This window comes from Tenrec ecaudatus, chromosome 2, assembly GCF_050624435.1.
Source record: "Tenrec ecaudatus isolate mTenEca1 chromosome 2, mTenEca1.hap1, whole genome shotgun sequence".
Lineage (NCBI taxonomy): Eukaryota > Metazoa > Chordata > Mammalia > Afrosoricida > Tenrecidae > Tenrec > Tenrec ecaudatus.
The window spans coordinates 1,552,234-1,569,909 of NC_134531.1; the positions used below are offsets into that span (position 1 = coordinate 1,552,234).

The 17,676-nt window shown below is 58.3% G+C and overlaps 1 protein-coding gene across 1 annotated transcript in view; it reads right to left on the reverse strand.

The window, feature by feature from the left end:
* SEMA5A (semaphorin 5A) overlaps positions 1-17,676 on the reverse strand; it is a 143,014-nt gene that overhangs the window by 40,038 nt on the left and 85,300 nt on the right. The window contains exons 8-11 of the mRNA XM_075540818.1: positions 16,064-16,349; positions 14,537-14,672; positions 12,184-12,388; positions 6,971-7,178 (exon numbers count right to left, since the gene is read on the reverse strand). Of these exons, the coding sequence (XP_075396933.1) occupies positions 6,971-7,178; positions 12,184-12,388; positions 14,537-14,672; positions 16,064-16,349 (835 nt within the window). The remainder of the gene's footprint in view (positions 1-6,970; positions 7,179-12,183; positions 12,389-14,536; positions 14,673-16,063; positions 16,350-17,676) is intronic.

Genomic DNA, 17,676 nt, shown 5'->3' on the forward strand with positions numbered 1-17,676 from the left:
TCTGATGATCTGTTCAGCATAGGGATTGACCAAGTGTGGCGAGAGGGTACAACCCTGACCCACAGCTCCCCCGCTTTTAAGCCAGGAGCAGCCCCTTGTTCTGTTTGCACAACTGCCTCTTGGTCCATGTCCAAGTTCTAAGTGAGCGCCCGCCCATGAAGTGTTGTGGAATTCCCATTCGTTTCGATGTTCTCTCCAAGCTGTTCATGACCTAACCAACTGAGTGCCTCTGCAGAGGTGATAATTAAGAAACAGAGTACCCACATGACACAAATGTTCTTGTCTCCCTGCTACTGTGTGCAGCTGCCTCACCCCAAGGTAGCTGCCATGGGGACAGACAGCAACAGGACGACAAGTGGAAATGGCGGCTGTGGCTGTGGGGACAGCACTGGAGACTTCAACCAGCTTCCCTCGAGGGGCGCCGGGAGCAGGTTTCAGGCGTCTACACTCATTTCCACCTGAATCCTGTTGGTCGTGGTAGCTACTGGGGTCTGGGTGGCAAGACTTCCCCTTACATCCTTTGGACTTGTTGGCAGAAGAGACTAGTCCCGAGAGAAGGCCATCGCACTGGGTAAAGCAGAAGGGCGGCGACCAAGAGGAAGATCTTTAAGGAGATGGACAGAAGGCTCAGGCATAGGAACAAGTGTGAACGCGGCGGCGCAGGACTGGGCCTCCTGTCACGCATAAGGTCGCTACGGGTTGGAACCAACTCGATGGCACCTACCAGCACCCACTGATCCCAGTGTTGCTGCACATGCCCACTGGGGACTTCGGGGGTGCTGCAAAGCACCGCGCTACTCTGAGAGTAGCAGGGGTCTTTCTGGAGAGTGGCCCCCCCAACATCGGTTACCCGCTTTGTTGGGTTTGGCACCTCAGGGGCAGAGGGAGCCCAATGGAAAGTGGTGACCCAGTATAGGACCTGAGCCCTGGGACAGGGGCAGTGGGTGAAGCCACCTCGGAAGTCCCACATGCAGAGAGAGGGAGGGGACTCACTAGTCATGCCATGAGGATGCACCCTCAGGATGTGTCCCGCATGTCCCGTCTACACAACACTCAACCCCAACAAGCCCCTGCCATCCAGTGACTCGGACTCGCAGGGACACTCTGGGCCAAGCAGAATTGCCCTGTGGCAGGTCCATAATTTCATGTCCACTGGATAAATAAGTGGAGGGGTGGAGTCTAGCCTGTCAATTGGGCCATAGTCTAATGGTGCTTCCTCAGGGGTCCCCTCTTCCCAACCCACAGCGACGTGGGCAGGGGGCCCTTTTGAGTCTCCAGCAGAGGTCTTCCAGCTGCCCACGATGCAGTGGATGAGGTGCCATGCTGCATGGCCCATCCAGAGGCTAGCGCTCAGGACACAGGGGCTCCCTGAATCTGGCCCTCCCTTGGTCTCCTGAGGACGTGGCAGGTCATCCCTGGGCGCCCCTCACACCTGACCCTATCTGAGCTTTCATTTATGCCTGGTGCTACCCATGCTCCATCCAGCCCTGGGCATCCCTCACACCTGGCCCTGCCTGGTCTTTGCTCACACCCGGCCATGCCCGGCCATCCTGCGACATCCCCACAATAGCTGGCAGGTTTGGACCATTGCAGCCATTGTGTCAGCTGTTGACCCTTCCCCTGACCAGGCAGGCTACCCTTCCTGCAGGGCCTAGTCTCTCCCCATGACATGTCCAATGACGTCTTGCTAGTCGCCTCTGAGTCGGATTTGACTCGTGGGGACACCGTGCAGAGCAGAACCAAGCACTGGCCGGTCCTGTGCCCTCCTGAAGACTGCTCCTGCATCCGGGCCTTAAGTGTCCAGCCAGCTCGCTGAGGGTCCTCCTCTGCGTCACTGACCCTGGCCAGGTCGAGAGCCAGAAGCACCAAGCAGGAAGCCTGTTCAGCTGTGGCATCGCCACTGTGAGGTCTGTTAGTTTCCTTTCTCAGTGACGAGCAGATGCTCGACCACAACACAGCTCTCCCACTCCGTGTAGGTGTCTGTCCACAGCAGGTGTCTGCTCGGGGAAGGGACATACGCACTCCTGGGGCCCTGAGCACAAAACCAGTGTCACAGAACATGATGACCGTAAAGCCACCAGCAAGCGGACACCAGGACATGCGCTCATCACGCCCAACAGTGGCACCCAGTGTCCCCCAAGATGGTGGCCACATGTGTTCTTCCGCCAAGTGTGGACGTGGCTCAGCAGTCACACTGACGCTGCAGCCACAGGGGGAGTCTACATACAGCGGGAAGACGCCACTGGCCGCCTCTGAGGCCTGAGGCTGGCCCTGGGCTTACGCAGTCAACATCGGGCTGGTATTCCCGTCCTGAGTGATGACCCTCCCCGAGCATGTGAGCCTCAGGTCCCGCAGGCTCGTGCCTGGCCCGGCCCCGAGGCTCACCAAGTAGGGTGATTTGTGTTTCTTAATTTGCTCTTCGTATTCAGGAATGCTGCAGTCCTGCATCAGGGCTCAGGTTCCGTCAGTCAAGGGACACTCCAGGCTCGGTGCTAAGCATAGACAGAGCACAATAAACCCGGTGAGGGCCCATGGGGGGCCAAGGGGCACTGAGGCGTGGAGAGCCTGAGTTGGGTGGAAGGGCTTGCAGGGCTTTGTGACCAGGGTGACTGACGTGAGAGCAGCTGCAGATGTGGAGAGCGAGCACAGGGGTGGGGCGAGCGTGTCCATGCACTGACAGGTGACGGTCCCAATGCCCTTCACGGTGTCAGCTTCATTCACAATCCCTGTGGGGCGCTTCAACTGCAGACGTTTATGTCCTTGGAGATCAGGGTGTTGGCCGAACTGACTCCTTCTGGGGGCCCCTCACCTTGCATCTGCGTTGGCCCTCGGTTGGTGTGTCCCGTGGTGCCCACCGCCCCCTCGGTGCTCATTTTATAGCTCAGAAGTGATTAGGTTTGGGACCCAGCATCCTGCGTCTCACCTGCTTTGGACATGCTGTCAGGAGAGGCCAGGCCCTCTCTTATGATTGGATAGAAAGCAAGACCCTCAACAAGATGGACCGACACCATGGCTGCAGCAAGGGGCTGCACTACACTGACTGTGGGGATGGTGCGGGCCTGGGCAGTGCTTCATGCTGCCGGACGTGGGTTGCTATGCTTCAGAACCAACTCCACTGCAGCTAGCAACAGGAGCATATGTGGGCATGACTGTCTTAGCATGGGCTTTCTCTTCCTGTCAACAGTGACCGTCTGGGAAACTCACCGAGGCCACCGTGAAGCAGCATCTACTGGACAGCAGTGTGGTTGAGGATGAGTACAGGGCTGTACGTGTAAGCATCCCGTGGCAGCCCCTGGCTGCAATGAGCAGGTACCAGTTCAGAGACAGCATGTACAACAGAATGAAACTGCCCAGCCCTGGCCGTGCTCACACGAGGGGTGCTTGAGCCATTGTTGAGGCCACCGTGTCACCCATCTCCTCAAGAGTCTTCCTCTTCCACCAACCCTCTATGATGTCCCCCTCAAGGGACTGGTCCCTCTTAAAAGCATGTCAAGGTACGTGAGCCGTCTGGGCACCCTCACATCCAAAGAGCACTCTAGCTGGACTTCTTTCAAGGCACACTGGCTTGTTCTTCTGGCAGTCCACTGTCCTAGGACATTCTTCCCAAACCACAGTCCAGAGCACTGATTCTCCCCTAGTCTTCCTGAGCCACTGTCCAGTTTTCACAGGCATGAGGCCGTGGCTTGGGTCAAGGTTACCAGAATCCTCCACGAGGTACCTTTGCACGCTAGCACTTGCTCTAATGCCATACATCTCTTGCCGTCGTGAAAGCTGCTTCCAGAGACACGAATGTAGAAGTAACTGAAACACAGTCCTTGACCACGCCAACCTCTTCCCGATCATCACCGTGCAAAGAACTGGTCCGGTGGTGAAGATGTCTGTCTTCCTGATGTTGAAGTCTAATCCACACTGAAGGCTGAAGTCTGATCTTTGTCATTAAGTTTTTCAAGTGCTCGTAGCTTTCAGCAGCCAAGGCTGTGCCCTCTGCGTACTGTAAGTGGTCAATGAACCTTCCTCTGATGCTGACACCGAGTTCTTCTTCAGGGGCTCCCGCAGCTCAGATCCCCTGCTCAGCACACAGAATGCGCAAGCAGGGGGAAGGCCGCAACCCCGATGTCTACCTTTCCTGATGTTAAACCCTCAGTTCCGGGAGCCTTGCCTTTGGCCAATGCCTTCAGTGCAACTCGGACTTCTCCCTTCAGCACCACTGGTTCTTGCTCACATGCTGCCTCCGTCAGTGGCTTCACATCAACCAGATCTTTTAGGTACAGAACCCTGTGTCCTCCTTCCATTTTCTCTCGATGCTCCTGGGATTGGTCCATACTGCAGGACACACGCACACTTCAAGGACATCAATCAGTTCCTGCCGCATGTCTAGCTGGGGACCAAGGTCCACAAAGGAAGCTGAGCACTTCTCTCTGAGCCTGTGTGCCTGTCCCAGGGGATGTGGGGAACACGACTCCGTCCTTTTGGGAAGGCAGGGCTCTGGGGTCGCCTCATTTCCATACTCATTTCTTTCATGGGGTATTAATGCTATCAACTAGATAATACCATGAGAGGCCACGTCACACCGGTCCAATCCACCCTTCTTTTATAGGTCCCTGTCTGACTGCAGTTCTAAAGGGAAAATGTGAGCGGGATGACTTCTTAGGGCCTTCAGTCCCCAGCCAGGCTTCTCTCTCCAGCCAGTCCCAAACATCCCGGGCTTTTAGATGCATCTTCACATGAAAGTCTGCTGCCCTTCCCCCTTTGCGCTGCCACCCTCTTTGAAGCCACCAATCAGAGGTGATGAGGAGTCACCCTACCCCAGTGGGAACTTCTGGTCACAACTGGTAACATCTGCAAAGATCCAGCCTCCCCGCAAGGGCTACAATGCCAGGACATCTTTGGGGCAAAACAGGATGGAACTTGTAACACCACCAACGGCCCCCAATGCCTGGCCATGCCAGGCCCACTGGTCAACTGTATCTTGGTTAATCGTATTAGGATGGTGATAGTCCCCTGGGGACATCATGAGCTCCGTGCTGGGTGTTAAACACAGGGTCAGCGGTTCCAAAGGACCAGCTGGGAGAGAGGTGAGACAGAAAGGTCAGACTTTCTGCTGCCATGCCTGGCGGCATCATGGTTATAATTTGGGCCACGGAGTGCAAGGTCAGGGGTTGGAAACCACCCACTGCTTCCTCGGGAGAAAGACGGGGCTTTCTTAACTTAAGCGTTACCATCTGGGAAACCCACAGGGGAAGTTACTGAGCCCTATGGGGTCCCTGAGTGGGCCTCAACTCGATGGATATGAGCTTGTTGACTTTTTGGTGGCACAGTGGAAGACGTCTGGACTGCTCACTGCAAGGTCGGCGCTTCAAATCCACCAGGCGGTCCGTGGGAGGAAGGAGAGGCTGGGTGCTCCAGGAGAGATGTGTGCTCGCAGACAGTGTGGGCAGTTTAACTCCGGCCTTTATGGGCAGGGTCACTGGGTAGAGTCCTCTGACTCTCACTGAACTTGATGGCGGTGGGACTGGTTTCTTCTTTCGTAGTTAACTGGCAAGGTTTCTGCACTGTGGGTCAGCAGCAGGGAGGAGGCCCAGGAGAGGCCCTGGAAGGCCCTGGCTGAAGGCTTTCTTGGCTCAGCTAAGGGTCACAGCACTGTGGTGGTGGGCAGGCAGCTCCGGCCCTAGAGGCCTCCTCTGAGCAATGGACAAGCACACAGGGACAGATTGGAAGCAGGCAGGAGACAGAGGTGAGGCCCCTGCTGATGGAGACACGGGTCCCGTGGTCCTCCTGCCTGATGTCTGCCCGGGCCCTGTGGGATGTGTCCTCACAGGGGTGGCTACAGAACATGGAGCTGGCAGGACCCACAGACGCAAAGGGGCATGAGAAGGGTATACTCTGGTCCCCAGACGAGTCTGCTCCCACCTTAGTCTCTGCACCCCTTCGTGTACCCTGTGCCCTGCCCCGAGGTTCCCTGGGACCTGCCCCTTCAGCTGCTTCCAAATATGAGGAGCCTGCAGTGAACCCAGGTCCGCCCCATACCCCCATATCTACAGGGGGCACTAAAGGTCTCTGCAGGCCAGACCCCAGTTCACCCGCCCTGCAACCTCTGTCCCAGAGTCAAGGGTCACTGCAGGCCAGACCTGGGCCCTGACATCCACTCGGAGCGGCACCCTGGGCCTGGTGTCGGGGGCGGTAGTGGTGGGGTATGCAGAGCAAGGTTTGCAGCAATGTTCAGCTCTGGGCAGTGGGACACAGGGCACCGACCCCAGGGCTGAACCCCGTGGGACAGCCATATCCACCATGAGTGTCCAAGGCTCCTGCGCAGGCCCGGGGAGTACCACCACGGACAGCCTACTGCTGGACAGCCAACTGGCTGGGTGAAGGGGGCTGCTGAAGGCCATTTCCCTCTGCACCTGGGACTGTATGCCCTCGGTGCTGTGTGCAGCTCCCGGGCGGGGAACAACAAAGGCTGGTGCCAAGGGAGAACAGCCTGGCAAGCGACCTCTGAGTCACAGCCCTGGATCCCTTGTGCACGGAACCCGCTGGCCTAGAAATGACTCAGAGAGCCCCCGTACCCACTGAGGTTTCCACTGCATTCAGGAGGCCCAGGGAGGGCCTGCTCATGCAGAAGAACTAGACCCCATGCTCAACAGAGTTTCCACTGCACAGTCTGGAGGTCCAGGGAGGACATGCCCACCTAAGGGCCCCACACACTCACTTGGTTCCAACTACACAGTAAGGAGGCCAAGGGAGGGCCTGCCCATCCACGGGCCTCCTATGCTCCTGGGTTCCCATTGCAGGGTATGGAGACTCAGTCCCAACCAGGGGCCTCCCATGCTCACTGGGATTCCCATTGCACATTCCGGAGGCACAGGGAGGGCCTGCCCACCCAGTGGTCTCTCATGCTACGGGGTTCCCACTTCACAATATGAAGGTCAGGGAGGGCATGCCCACCCAGAGGAGCACCCCCAGACCTGCCTACCTGTGAGTGAGGTGCAGGTGGCACTTCCTGAGGGGCACCCTGGCTACGTGCCCGTGCAGGCCCACGTAGAGGACACTCTGGCTGTGCAGGATGAGAAGGCTGCGTATGGGCTGGGGATGCCGTGCAGGTACCAGCTCCAGTTCCTCCAGCAGGCAGCTGCCCGCTGTGGGGCCCAGGGCTGCCCGCACCTTCTTGATGGTCCCCCGGTCTGCAAGGGATGGGCAGGAGGTGAGGGGAAGGGCTCACAGCCACCATCAGAGGCACCAGGGGGTGGGGTGCAAGGGTGGGGCTGAGTGCTTATGACAAGGCCACCCTTCGATGGTGGGGGAGGCAGCCCAGTGAATGAGGAATAGAACAGCATTTCCATGGTCCCCTCCTCAAGGCCTTGCTTCAGACCCGAGGTCACAGGATCCCAGCACACACAGCGTCCATCAGACCTGTGCCCAAGGGGACTCCAGCACACACACGTGCGCGCACACACACACACACACACCTGCCACCGAGCTGAGTGCCAGCACGCGCACATGAGTCAGCAGCAGGACAGCAGAGTCAGGCCCCTGCCACCAGGTCCTCATCTCGTAAAGCCCCAGAGAAGCAGGAAAGGCCGGCAGTCTGGCCCGCCTGTAGCCCAGCTCAGACTCAAGGAAAGGCAGTGTGGCGGCAGGTTGCCTGGGCAGCCCCGGCCTGAGCGAACGTGCAGCTGCTACAGTGTGGGCTGTGTGGCTCTTAGACGCAAGGGTGGTGAGAATTCCACACCATTATTGTGGACACGCCTCTGAGTAAAGTGTGCATGATTGAGTGGACGTGTGAGGGTGAGTAGAATGTTTGACTGAGTAGAGTTTTGTGCATAAGTTTGCATAACGGAGTAGAAATGTGTGGTGTAGTGGAGTTGTGGGATGAGTAGAAGTGCGTGGTAGAGTAGAAGTGTATGACGAAGTAGAGGTGTGTGATGGAGTAGAAGTGTATGGTGGACTAGAATTGAGTGATGGAGTAGAAGTGAGTGATGGAGTAGAAGTGAGTGATGGAGTAGATGTGTATGGTGGAGTAGAATTGAGTGATGGAGTAGAAGTGAGTGATGGAGTAGAAGTGAGTGATGGAGTAGAAGTGAGTGATGGAGTAGAAGTGCATGATGGAGTAGAAGTGAGTGATGGAGTAGAAGTATATGATGGAGTAGAAGTGCGTGATGGAGTAGAAGTGAGTGATGGAGTAGATGTGTATGGTGGAGTAGAAGTGCATGATGGAGTAGAAGTGCATGATGGAGTAGAAGTGCATGATGGAGTAGAAGTGTATGGTGGAGTAGAAGTGCATGGTGGAGTAGAAGTGTATGATGGAGTAGAAGTGTATGATGGAGTAGAAGTGTGTGATGGAGTAGAAGTAGGTGGTGTAGTAGAAGTAGGTGGTGGAATAGAAGTGTGTGGTGGAGTAGAAGTAGGTGGTGGAGTAGAAGTGTGTGGTGGAGTAGAACTGTGTGATGGAGTAGAAGTGTGTGAGGAGTAGAAGTGGGTGATGGAGTAGAAGCGTGTGATGGAGTAGAAGAGCATGATGGAATAGATTGTGTGGTGAAATAGAAGTGGGTGGTGGAGTCAAAGTGCGTGATGGAGTAGAAGTGGGTGGTGTAGTAGAAGTGTGTGATGGAGTAGATGTGAGTGATGGAGTAGAAGTACATGATGGAGTGGAAGTGTGTGATGGAGTAGAAGTGGGCAGTGTAGTAGAAGTAGGTGGTGGAATTGAAGTGTGTGGTGGTGTAGAAGTAGGTGGTCGAGTCGAAGTGTGTGGTGGAGTACAATTGAAGTCATGGCGTGGAGAATTGTTTGGATGAGTAGACATATCTGGTAGAGGAGCGGCACACGGTGGAGGATATCAGCTTCTGAGTGTGTTGGAGCCTCTTCTTCGGCTGCCAATCACCAGACCTCTGGCTAGGCACCTGTGGGGAGGGCTGAACAGCTGACTCAGCAGCTGTGCTTAGAAGTCGGTGCCCCTGTGACATCCCAGGTTCGCTGCACACCCACGTGGTGGGAGCGGAAATGTTCCTGCTGAGGAGAACACCTCACGCGGCTCAGGGCAGCGTCCCCTGTGAGGGCCCGCATTACGAGGAGGAGTCAAGCCTGGCACAGCCAGCCAATGTTCTCTCAACAAGGAAGGAAAGGCACTGTGGTCTGGCAGCAATTAATTACGCGGTCCTATCAGCCAGGAGCACAATGGAGTTGGAAGGGCCTGCTAACTCATCTCAGCGATGACTTCCATAAGTAAGGGCCAGCGTGTTTTCTTCCCAAAGTCCTTCGTGATAGGCAATCGAAAATCATTGCTAGACTTTTTTCAAAATCATTGGAACAAATACAAGAAAATTGTGGGCCCTAAAAACCTCGGGACACCTCTGTGGGTTGATAACCCACTTCTCTGGGCTCAGCCCAGGTCCACTCAGGGGCTCCTAACCCCACACAGTGACCGTGCTCAACACCCACTTTCTCCAGGAGTAATCCTTTTCTCTCCAGCAAACTGCCCCCAGCCCCACCTCATTTAAACTCTTGCAGTCAAAGACAGGGCATTTTTAACCTGTCCACGGACACCCAGCTCCACTGGAGGGTTGCGATGAGCTCGCATCCACTGAGGACAAGGAACGGCACACCCAGCTGTCAGATAGAGCCGCCATGGGTGGGCATCGCCCAGACAGCTGGAGCTCAGGAGCTAGACTGAACCCCGGAAGTGAGGACCGTATTTCTGAATGGTGTTCTCACCCCACGTGGTTTGTATTTCCCAGTACTGAAACTGTGGGACCTTCAGCAGTCTGAGCAGGGGGTGGTCATGTGCAGTGGCACAGGATCGGAAGACATGCGGTCTAGCTTAGGGGGCTGCAGAGCAGGGAACCGAGAGCATTGTCTGCTTCTCAGGTGGACTTCCCGGTTCCCACCACAAACCATGCCGACAACCACAGGAAGCCTGGGAGGGGCAAGTCCAGCACGGATCCAAATGGACACATATGAAAAACAGCACTTGGACCCATCTGCATCCCCCTGGGAAACCCGACAGCTCTTTGGGCGAGTCAGGGAGTTGGCGTTTCGTAGATCCACACTCAATGGCCAGGAGGGAACAGACAGGATCCTGCAGTAGGTGCCTGCTCCGGCTGACCTCTCTCAAGTGTTCAAACCCAAAGACGTCCCTCTGGGACTAGACTGAGCCTGAGCCGGGCAGTGGTATTGCCAGCAGCCGCCGAGGCATGGCAGAGCTGGACCACAAGGAAGGGCTGATGATGCCAGGGAAGAGGGTGGCTTGTCGCCAGGGCTGCCAGGAGATCAACCCATCTCGAAGAGAGAACCACCACATAGTCTGCGACCTCAGCAGCCCCCAGCATTCCAGACAGCAAGCCAAGCTGACGGCATGGAGCCAGTGCCCACTCCTCGCCCGGAGGACCGGCGAGCCCTGGGGGGTTCTGAGACAGGAGCGGGTGGCTTCCTCTGCCCCCGCCCTCTCACTGCCACGGGGTCATGCAGGCACACAGGGAGCCCCTGTGAGTCCCGAGGCTGTGAGTGTCGATGGGCGTACGAAGCCCAGGGTCTCTCCCCTGGAGCTGCTGGTGGTTTTGAACTGCTGACCGTGCGGATCACAGCCCAGCGGTAACCCCCACAGCACCGGGGCTCCATCAGACCCTGCGGGAGGGCATCTTGTGTGGTCGAGTGACAATAGGGGAACCCTGCATGCAGTGAACGACACAGCAGGCTCAGCAACGGGCTCCCCGCCAACAGAGGGCTGCTGAGGGTCCCGGCCCTGCCTGCTGGAGGGCCGCACTTCCACGCAAGAGAACACACATCCTCACCATGACAATCCTGCCCTCTGAAGGGCAAAGAGGGCAGCGCCCAGGGCCTGACCTTGATCTCCCTCCATTAGTGCTCCGGGGTTTCACCAGGCAAGGGAATCACGTTTTGCCTTATGTCCCGTGTGTGTGTGTGTGTGTGTGTGTGTGTGTGTGTGTGTGTGTGTGTGTGTGTGTGTGTGTTGGGCAGGCACAGTTCACTCCATGTGAATGGGTTTCATCAAGGAAGAAAGATACAAGAGGAAGGCAGGCCTGAAGAAGACCTTCGATTGGCTGCTTTCCAAAGACAGATGGCAATTACCTCCCATGGACAAGGGACTGGGCTCTTCACCGGCTACTCACACAGGACCTCCTATTACGGTTGTCGTTTGGGAATCGGCAGTAGCACGTAGGACGTGTCCAGACAAATCACATCAACGTGCAGAGATTAATGCCCCTTCTCGATAGCATCGCAGCACCAAGGAGTAGCCCTGACACCACTTGAAGAGGCTGGGCACACGGTGGGCATGTCCCACAGTGAAAGGGGCCGACACAGAGCCAGCCCACACAAGTCAGTGGCTGCTGCCACGCACAGCCACCCAGTCCTGGGACACAACAGATGGCGCCAGCCAAGAGAGAAGCATGAGCCACGACCCCAAATCCACAAAGATGTGCAGTCCCTGCGCTGAACGGCTGGAGGGACCCACACTGCACCCACGCCCCTGCTCCACCAGACGGGAGACACTCCTGGAGGTCACCGTCAGCCCATGGAGGACCCGTGACATGAACGCCCATCACATAAGCACACACACTCATGACATGAACACCCACGTCATGAACACGCACACCTGTGTCATGAACATGCATACTCGTGACATGAACGTGCACGTGTGCAGAAGGATGCGGACCTACAACAGTCACCTCTCAGAACACAACACTGACCCCGGGAGGCCTGGGCAACTCTGCCCTGGGGTCAGCAGCGAGTACAATGGGTAGGCCCTAGACTGGGGGTGAAGGCAGGGGAAGACCCTGGCACCGCGGGGGTGGACAATACAGAAGAGCCTGCTTGTGCTGGTGCAGACTCAACCATGGCCAACGGCCTGACACCTGCTGCTGCTGCTCCCCAGAGAGCCATCCAAGCACCTCAGGTGGGCACCGTGCAGCGAGGGCCTCTGCGGGGACCAGTGTGGCAGCCGAGTCAGGGCCACGTGCCTGAAGCCTGGATACACCCACGGCAGGGCAGTCCAGGCCTGCAGCCAGGCGTTAAAAGTCAAGCCTAAGGCTTGGGGAGGACAGGGACATGTGGGTGTGTTCAGAAATTGGGTGAGGGCTCAGAGCGGGTAGGGGTGGCGCTAGCCCAGCTCCTGACCCAGAGCTGTCTGCAACATAAACCCCCCTCGTGGGGCAGGGCCGGCCAGGTGCCTACCTGTGGCCAGGTACATGATGTGCAGAAGCAGGTCGCGGGCCTGGACCACGTCGACAACGACGTGGGACAGGCGGCTGTTGTCCTCCATGAAGGCAGGCACCTCAGTCACAGGCTGCACCACCTGCTGCATCAGGATGAAGCGCTGGGCATCCTGCAGGCTCCGCTCCGTCAGGTTCAGGGACAGGCCCTGGTCCACGGTGCCGCACTGCAGGGAGACGTCAGGTCACATCCACCCCTGCACCGCCGGGCCCACGGGAGCTGCCAGCCACTGTCCCCGCACCCCAGCCTGGGAGCCCCTCCCATGTCAGATGGGCGTCCATCCTAAGTGGAGGGTCTCCCAGTTCATCCTAAAGCGAAATGACCAGAGGTAAGAAGTCCACTGAGAGAGTAGGTGTCGTGATTGCTCTTTAAACACCAAGTCAGCGGTGGAGAGATCTGCTGCAGGAGACTCTAGAGAAGCAGGATGTTACTTTGAGGACTAAGGTGTCCCTCTCGGGCATGTGAGAGATGCACCCTGAATAAGGGAGACCTTAGAAGAGTCAATGCATTTGAATGGTGCTGGGCGAGAAGACTGAAAGCCCGTGGGCTGCTGAATGAGTCACTGGGATATCGCGGAAGAAGGGTGGCCAGAGTGCTCCTTAGAGGGGAGGAGGGGGAGTCTTCACCTCACACATTAGGACATGCTGTCAAGAGAGCCCAGTCCCTGGGGAAGGATACCGTGCTTCGTAATGTGGAAGAAAGGCGATACAAGGGGAGGCCCTCAAGAGGTAGACGGACACAGTGGCTGCAACAGTGGGTTGGGACACAGTAGCAACTGCGTGGATGACGTGGGGCTGGGCGGTGTTTGGGCACGGGGTCCATGGAGGTCGGAGCCACCTCGATGGCCTCTCACAACACGGACTGGGTCTCCCTACATTGGGCACGTGGCCAGGCACCGTGTGGACTTGGACCACGCATGACACTCCTGTGAGCGGCTCCGCACACAGAGGTGCTGGCAGACTGCGCCGTGAGTGTGCCCATCGTCTATGCCAACTGCAAAACGGATCCTCTGGGTTTGACAAAGGTCCTCCCTGCAGGTCCTGGAGGGGAGATGCTCTGGAAGCACGTGAGGTCCTGCTCAGCTCGAGCGCCTGGCGGGCACCCAGGCCGCCTTCCTCAGACACCAGCCCACGCCCAAACCTGCTTCCATGCGCCCCCCTCTGCGAGTGCCTCACTCTGAGGTACAAGAACCCTGGGAGTTCACACAGTCTCCTCCGACTTGCTCTCAGCCAGTGACTGCCCGGAGCAAAGGGGTGTCAGTCCTGGGGTCCCTGGCCAGCCGGGCAGTGAACAAGCTCTCCTGCTCAGCACCACGCTGGCCATGCTTGCCCACCCAAGTGCCCCTGGACAACCTGCTTCCAGACAATCACCTGTCAGACACCCTGCAGGGGAAGACCTGCTCAGACACTGGGTCAGCGGGGGTCGGGGCGAGTGGGCAGCGGTGTGGGCATGTGACTCCGAGCCCTGGGCCGGGGTTCTGCCTGTGTGGGCTCTGCTGTGGGGTATGGCCACTGGCTGGTGATGGGCCGATAAGGACAAGATCAGTCATGTGGGGCGGAGATAGCTGCACTGGCCTGAGTCTGTGTCCAGTGCTCACAGCTGCGGCCCAAGACAACCTAGGACCAGAGGCAGCTTGTGGATCCCTGGGAGGGGCCCTCCTACTTCCAGGGGTTCAGCTCCTGGGCAGGGAGGTAACACTGACCAAGGCTCCCAGGGAGGCCTCCTGACATGTTACCTCTCCTCCAGTCCCAAAGCAATTGGAGCTTTGGATGCGACCCCTCCCAGAGGGCCCGGAACTCACCAAACATTAGCACTGATTGAAGCCTGCCCTGCCCCCTGGAGAGCCAGCCTTTTCCAGACCTGCCCAGAATGAAAGTGGACAGAGGCCCTGTCCCCCCAGCATCCCCGAGGACAAAGGCTAGGTGTGGGGCTCACTGACCCCCAGGGGTCACACTGAGCTGGCACACAGGCCTGGATTAGCCTAGACTGTCTGCACCATGGGACGTGAAGTGGGCTAAGAGGACTGAGGGCTAAGGGCAGACCCGGCTCAAGGGGATTCAGGTGTCGCTGGTGGGTCACACAGGGCCTGTGCTGTCTGAGGCCCTGTGGCCAGCCTTCCAGCCTCTCTGGAAGCTAGGCTTGTGTCCAGAGCCCAGGTCCCAACTCAGCTGGAAGCTGTGGATGGGGCTGGAGTATAGAGCTCAGGCCTCAGCTCACTTGGAAGTCACAGTTGGTGCTGGGGTACAGAAAACAGGCCCAGCCCACCTACAACTCAAAAATGGGGTTAGGGTACAGAGACCAGACCCCAGCTCACCTGGAAGCGGGGGTTAGGGTTCGGGTATGGCAGCCAGGCAGAGCGTGAGTTCTCCTGGTACTTGAAGGGCCCCCGGAAGGCCTGGTCAATGGCACTGAGGTTGAAGACGCAGACAGCCGAGGCGGCGATGCTGTTTCTGGGGGCACAGGGGTAGGGGTGCCCTCAGACTCTGCAGAGCAGCAGGGCCATGAGTGACCCCTCAGGGTCCTCTGGGGGACCAGCCAGACCCTCAGCACAGGGCACAGAAAGTCCTGTGTCCTGCCAGATGGGCAGACTCCGGCAGCCACAACACAGGCAGCAGAAACAGGCCAGCCTGTGAGGATGTCCACCTGGAGTGCACTCCAAGAGAACCTGAGCCCACCTGTGAGATGACGCATATGTGGGTGTGGCATTCTGCTCCCAGAAAAGTCACAGCAGGGGACCTGGGGACAATTCATATGCCACAGGCAGGTCCCAGGGGTCAGCAGAGCTGGGGACCTGGGGACTTGCCCTATGCTCCCCATTTCTCAGCGCAGTGCCTGACTGGCAGCGTCACCTGGGCTCCTGCAGGGGGTGAGGGGTGGGGGCATGGAGAGCGTGGGGCACCAAAGCCCAGGCGCTGGCAGCTATGAGGTGAGGAGGACACCCCACGTGAGACATGCCATGCCAAGCCGGTTTTCAAAGCACCCTCTGGGATCATCCATCTTAACTTGGTCCCTGAGCTGGCTGGGGTCTAGAGGCAGGTTTGGGCCACAGCACCAGCGAAGCCAATAGGCATGTAGGGTTCATGGTGGCGGAGGGTGTTGGCAGGCCTGGCAGCCAGCGCCCTTTACTCAGCATCCCCACTCAGCTACGCAGGCAGAAGCCATTCTGAGGGTCCAGAGCCCAGGCCGGACTGAGAAGGACAAGGGCCCGAGTGTCCATCGCAGCAGCTGAGGGATGGTGGATGGCTGATAGACAGATGACAGGCTATTCCCAACGGGGCCATCAGCAGAAGCCCTCCCCGGGTCACTGGGGGTGGGGTAGGGTGGGGAGCGTGGGAGGAGGAGGAGGTGGCTGCCTGCTCCCGCAGAGCCACTCGGCATCCTCTGTGGGGCTGGTATCCGCATGGGAGCCTTGGAGATGTGGGGATCACACCTGCAGAGCTGAGCTCTTTCCTAATCAAGGATGTTGCTGTGGTGGTTAGGTGCACAGTCTGTTCTGACCCACGGTGACCCCAGGTGGTGCAGAGGAAACACTGTCCGGTCCTGTGACAGAGCCCACTATGGCCGCCCCAATACCAGAATGGGCAACATTTGAAGGGGTCGGAGAGTCGCCCTTTGGGAAGCTGCCCCACTGCTTCCAGAATCTATGAGACCTCACAGGCCAGGGGCCCAGGTGGGGAGAGGGGGCTCCATGCACACTGGGGCACCACACGGGATGCGTAAGGCCGTAGGAAGTGGGCACCCACTTTGGAGACATGCACACTGGAGGACACGGGGGGGGGGGGCAGGGACCTGTGGGGGCATTCAGGGGTGGTTTCGGGTCCCCAGGGAGGAGGGCACGCACACGTTGGTGGTGAAGACGCCGTAGAGAAGGTGCAGCTCGGGCAGCAGGAAGGTGCTCTGCAGCTCGTTGTAGGCGAAGGGCAGCTCGCCGGGCCGCGAGCAGTTGAGGCGCGCCTTCATGTAGGTGGTCCACGTGTCCTCCAGCAGGAAGCGGCCCCCCACGTCGTTCTTGCAGAGCCGCGCAGCGCGCGAGAAGACGGCCTTGCCACAGTCCTGTTCCACGGCGTTCTCGCGGAAGAAGAAGTAGGTGAAGCCACCCACGTCGTAGGACGACACGAAGTTCGGCTCTGAAACAGGAGGGCGTGGGTCTCAGGGGCTGTCTCCGGGGCTGTACCAGGGACCTGCTCGAGTGCTGGCACCTACTCACTAGGGGCCCAGCCTGAGCAAAGACAGCTGCTCCGTCGGGTTTCAGGAGGGCGACCTTGCTAAACAGGCCCCAGCCCTTCCTTCCGAGGCACTGCTGTCAGCGAAAGCGCTTCCCTGTGGGTGCAGGAAGCCTGATTTGCACTCGACAAACTGAGTGCCTGACTGGGACTCCAGGGACTGCTTTGGGGACAAGACCTACATGGGGAATCCCAACGGCCTCAGGGCTGCATGGGCTGACCCCGGGGGCCGGGTCTCAGGGCCAGATGCTCTCTGTCCCAGCGGTGAAGTGAGCGCACAGAGCCAGCTCGGACCGGAACACTGTAGGAGTCCACGGCCCGCAGGTTCCTGGGTGCCAACACCCACTGCACCCAAAAATACATTAATTTCGAGACTTTGTCTTGGGATGGTTGCACTGGGCTCAAAGGGCGAAGCTCTCAGTCACCTTCCAAGGATAGCAGTGCTGGTGTCCCCACACATGGCGCACAAGCACGTGCAAGTGCGTGCAGGACGCCTGCCCATTAATGGGGCGCACACCATCCGTCTGCGTTGTTTGCACAAGTTGACGCAGCCTTTGCCTTTGTTGTCCTTGGGGATCGAGCTCTCCACCCTGAAAACTGCGACCAGTGCCCCACGTGGGTGGCGCTGCTGTTCCCCTTGGCACCAAGAGCTGCCCTCAGCAGCTTGGGCCTTCTTTCTGGGGTGGGGGGGTTCTGGCAGAGAAGCGGGACAGCCAGTGGAAACCTCGCTCCTGAAGACCCCAGCTTACCAACTGCCTGCCTCCGTCACAGGCTGCAAACGATGCCCCTCTGGGGCTGGGCCGTCCACACACAGGCTGCCCTCTACCACCCCATCAGCGGTCAGGCCGCTTCCTCTGGTCCAGAACAAGCCTCTGGGTGCCCCAGGCCCTGGGACTATGAGTGGTAGGCAAGGAGGGACTGGTGGTCCTGGACCTGGGGCTATGTCCTGTTTGGGAAAGGGATGTGCTTCTTAGGGTCCTGTGGCCATTGTCCTGTAGGACATGTCCTGAGCCTATCTCCTGGGGACATGAGAGAGTATGGATGAGGGAGGCCAGAGCAGCAGTACCTCAGGTGAGGAGAGACCAGAACCTTGTTCCAGACCCAGTGTCCATGCCAGAGAGGATGGGGACCGAGTTCGCCTCACCCTGGAGAAGAGGGGACTGCCCCTGGCCTTGTTCCAGAGAGGGGATGGATGGACCCTACGCTCGCTCCTCTGCTGAGCCGGGAAAAG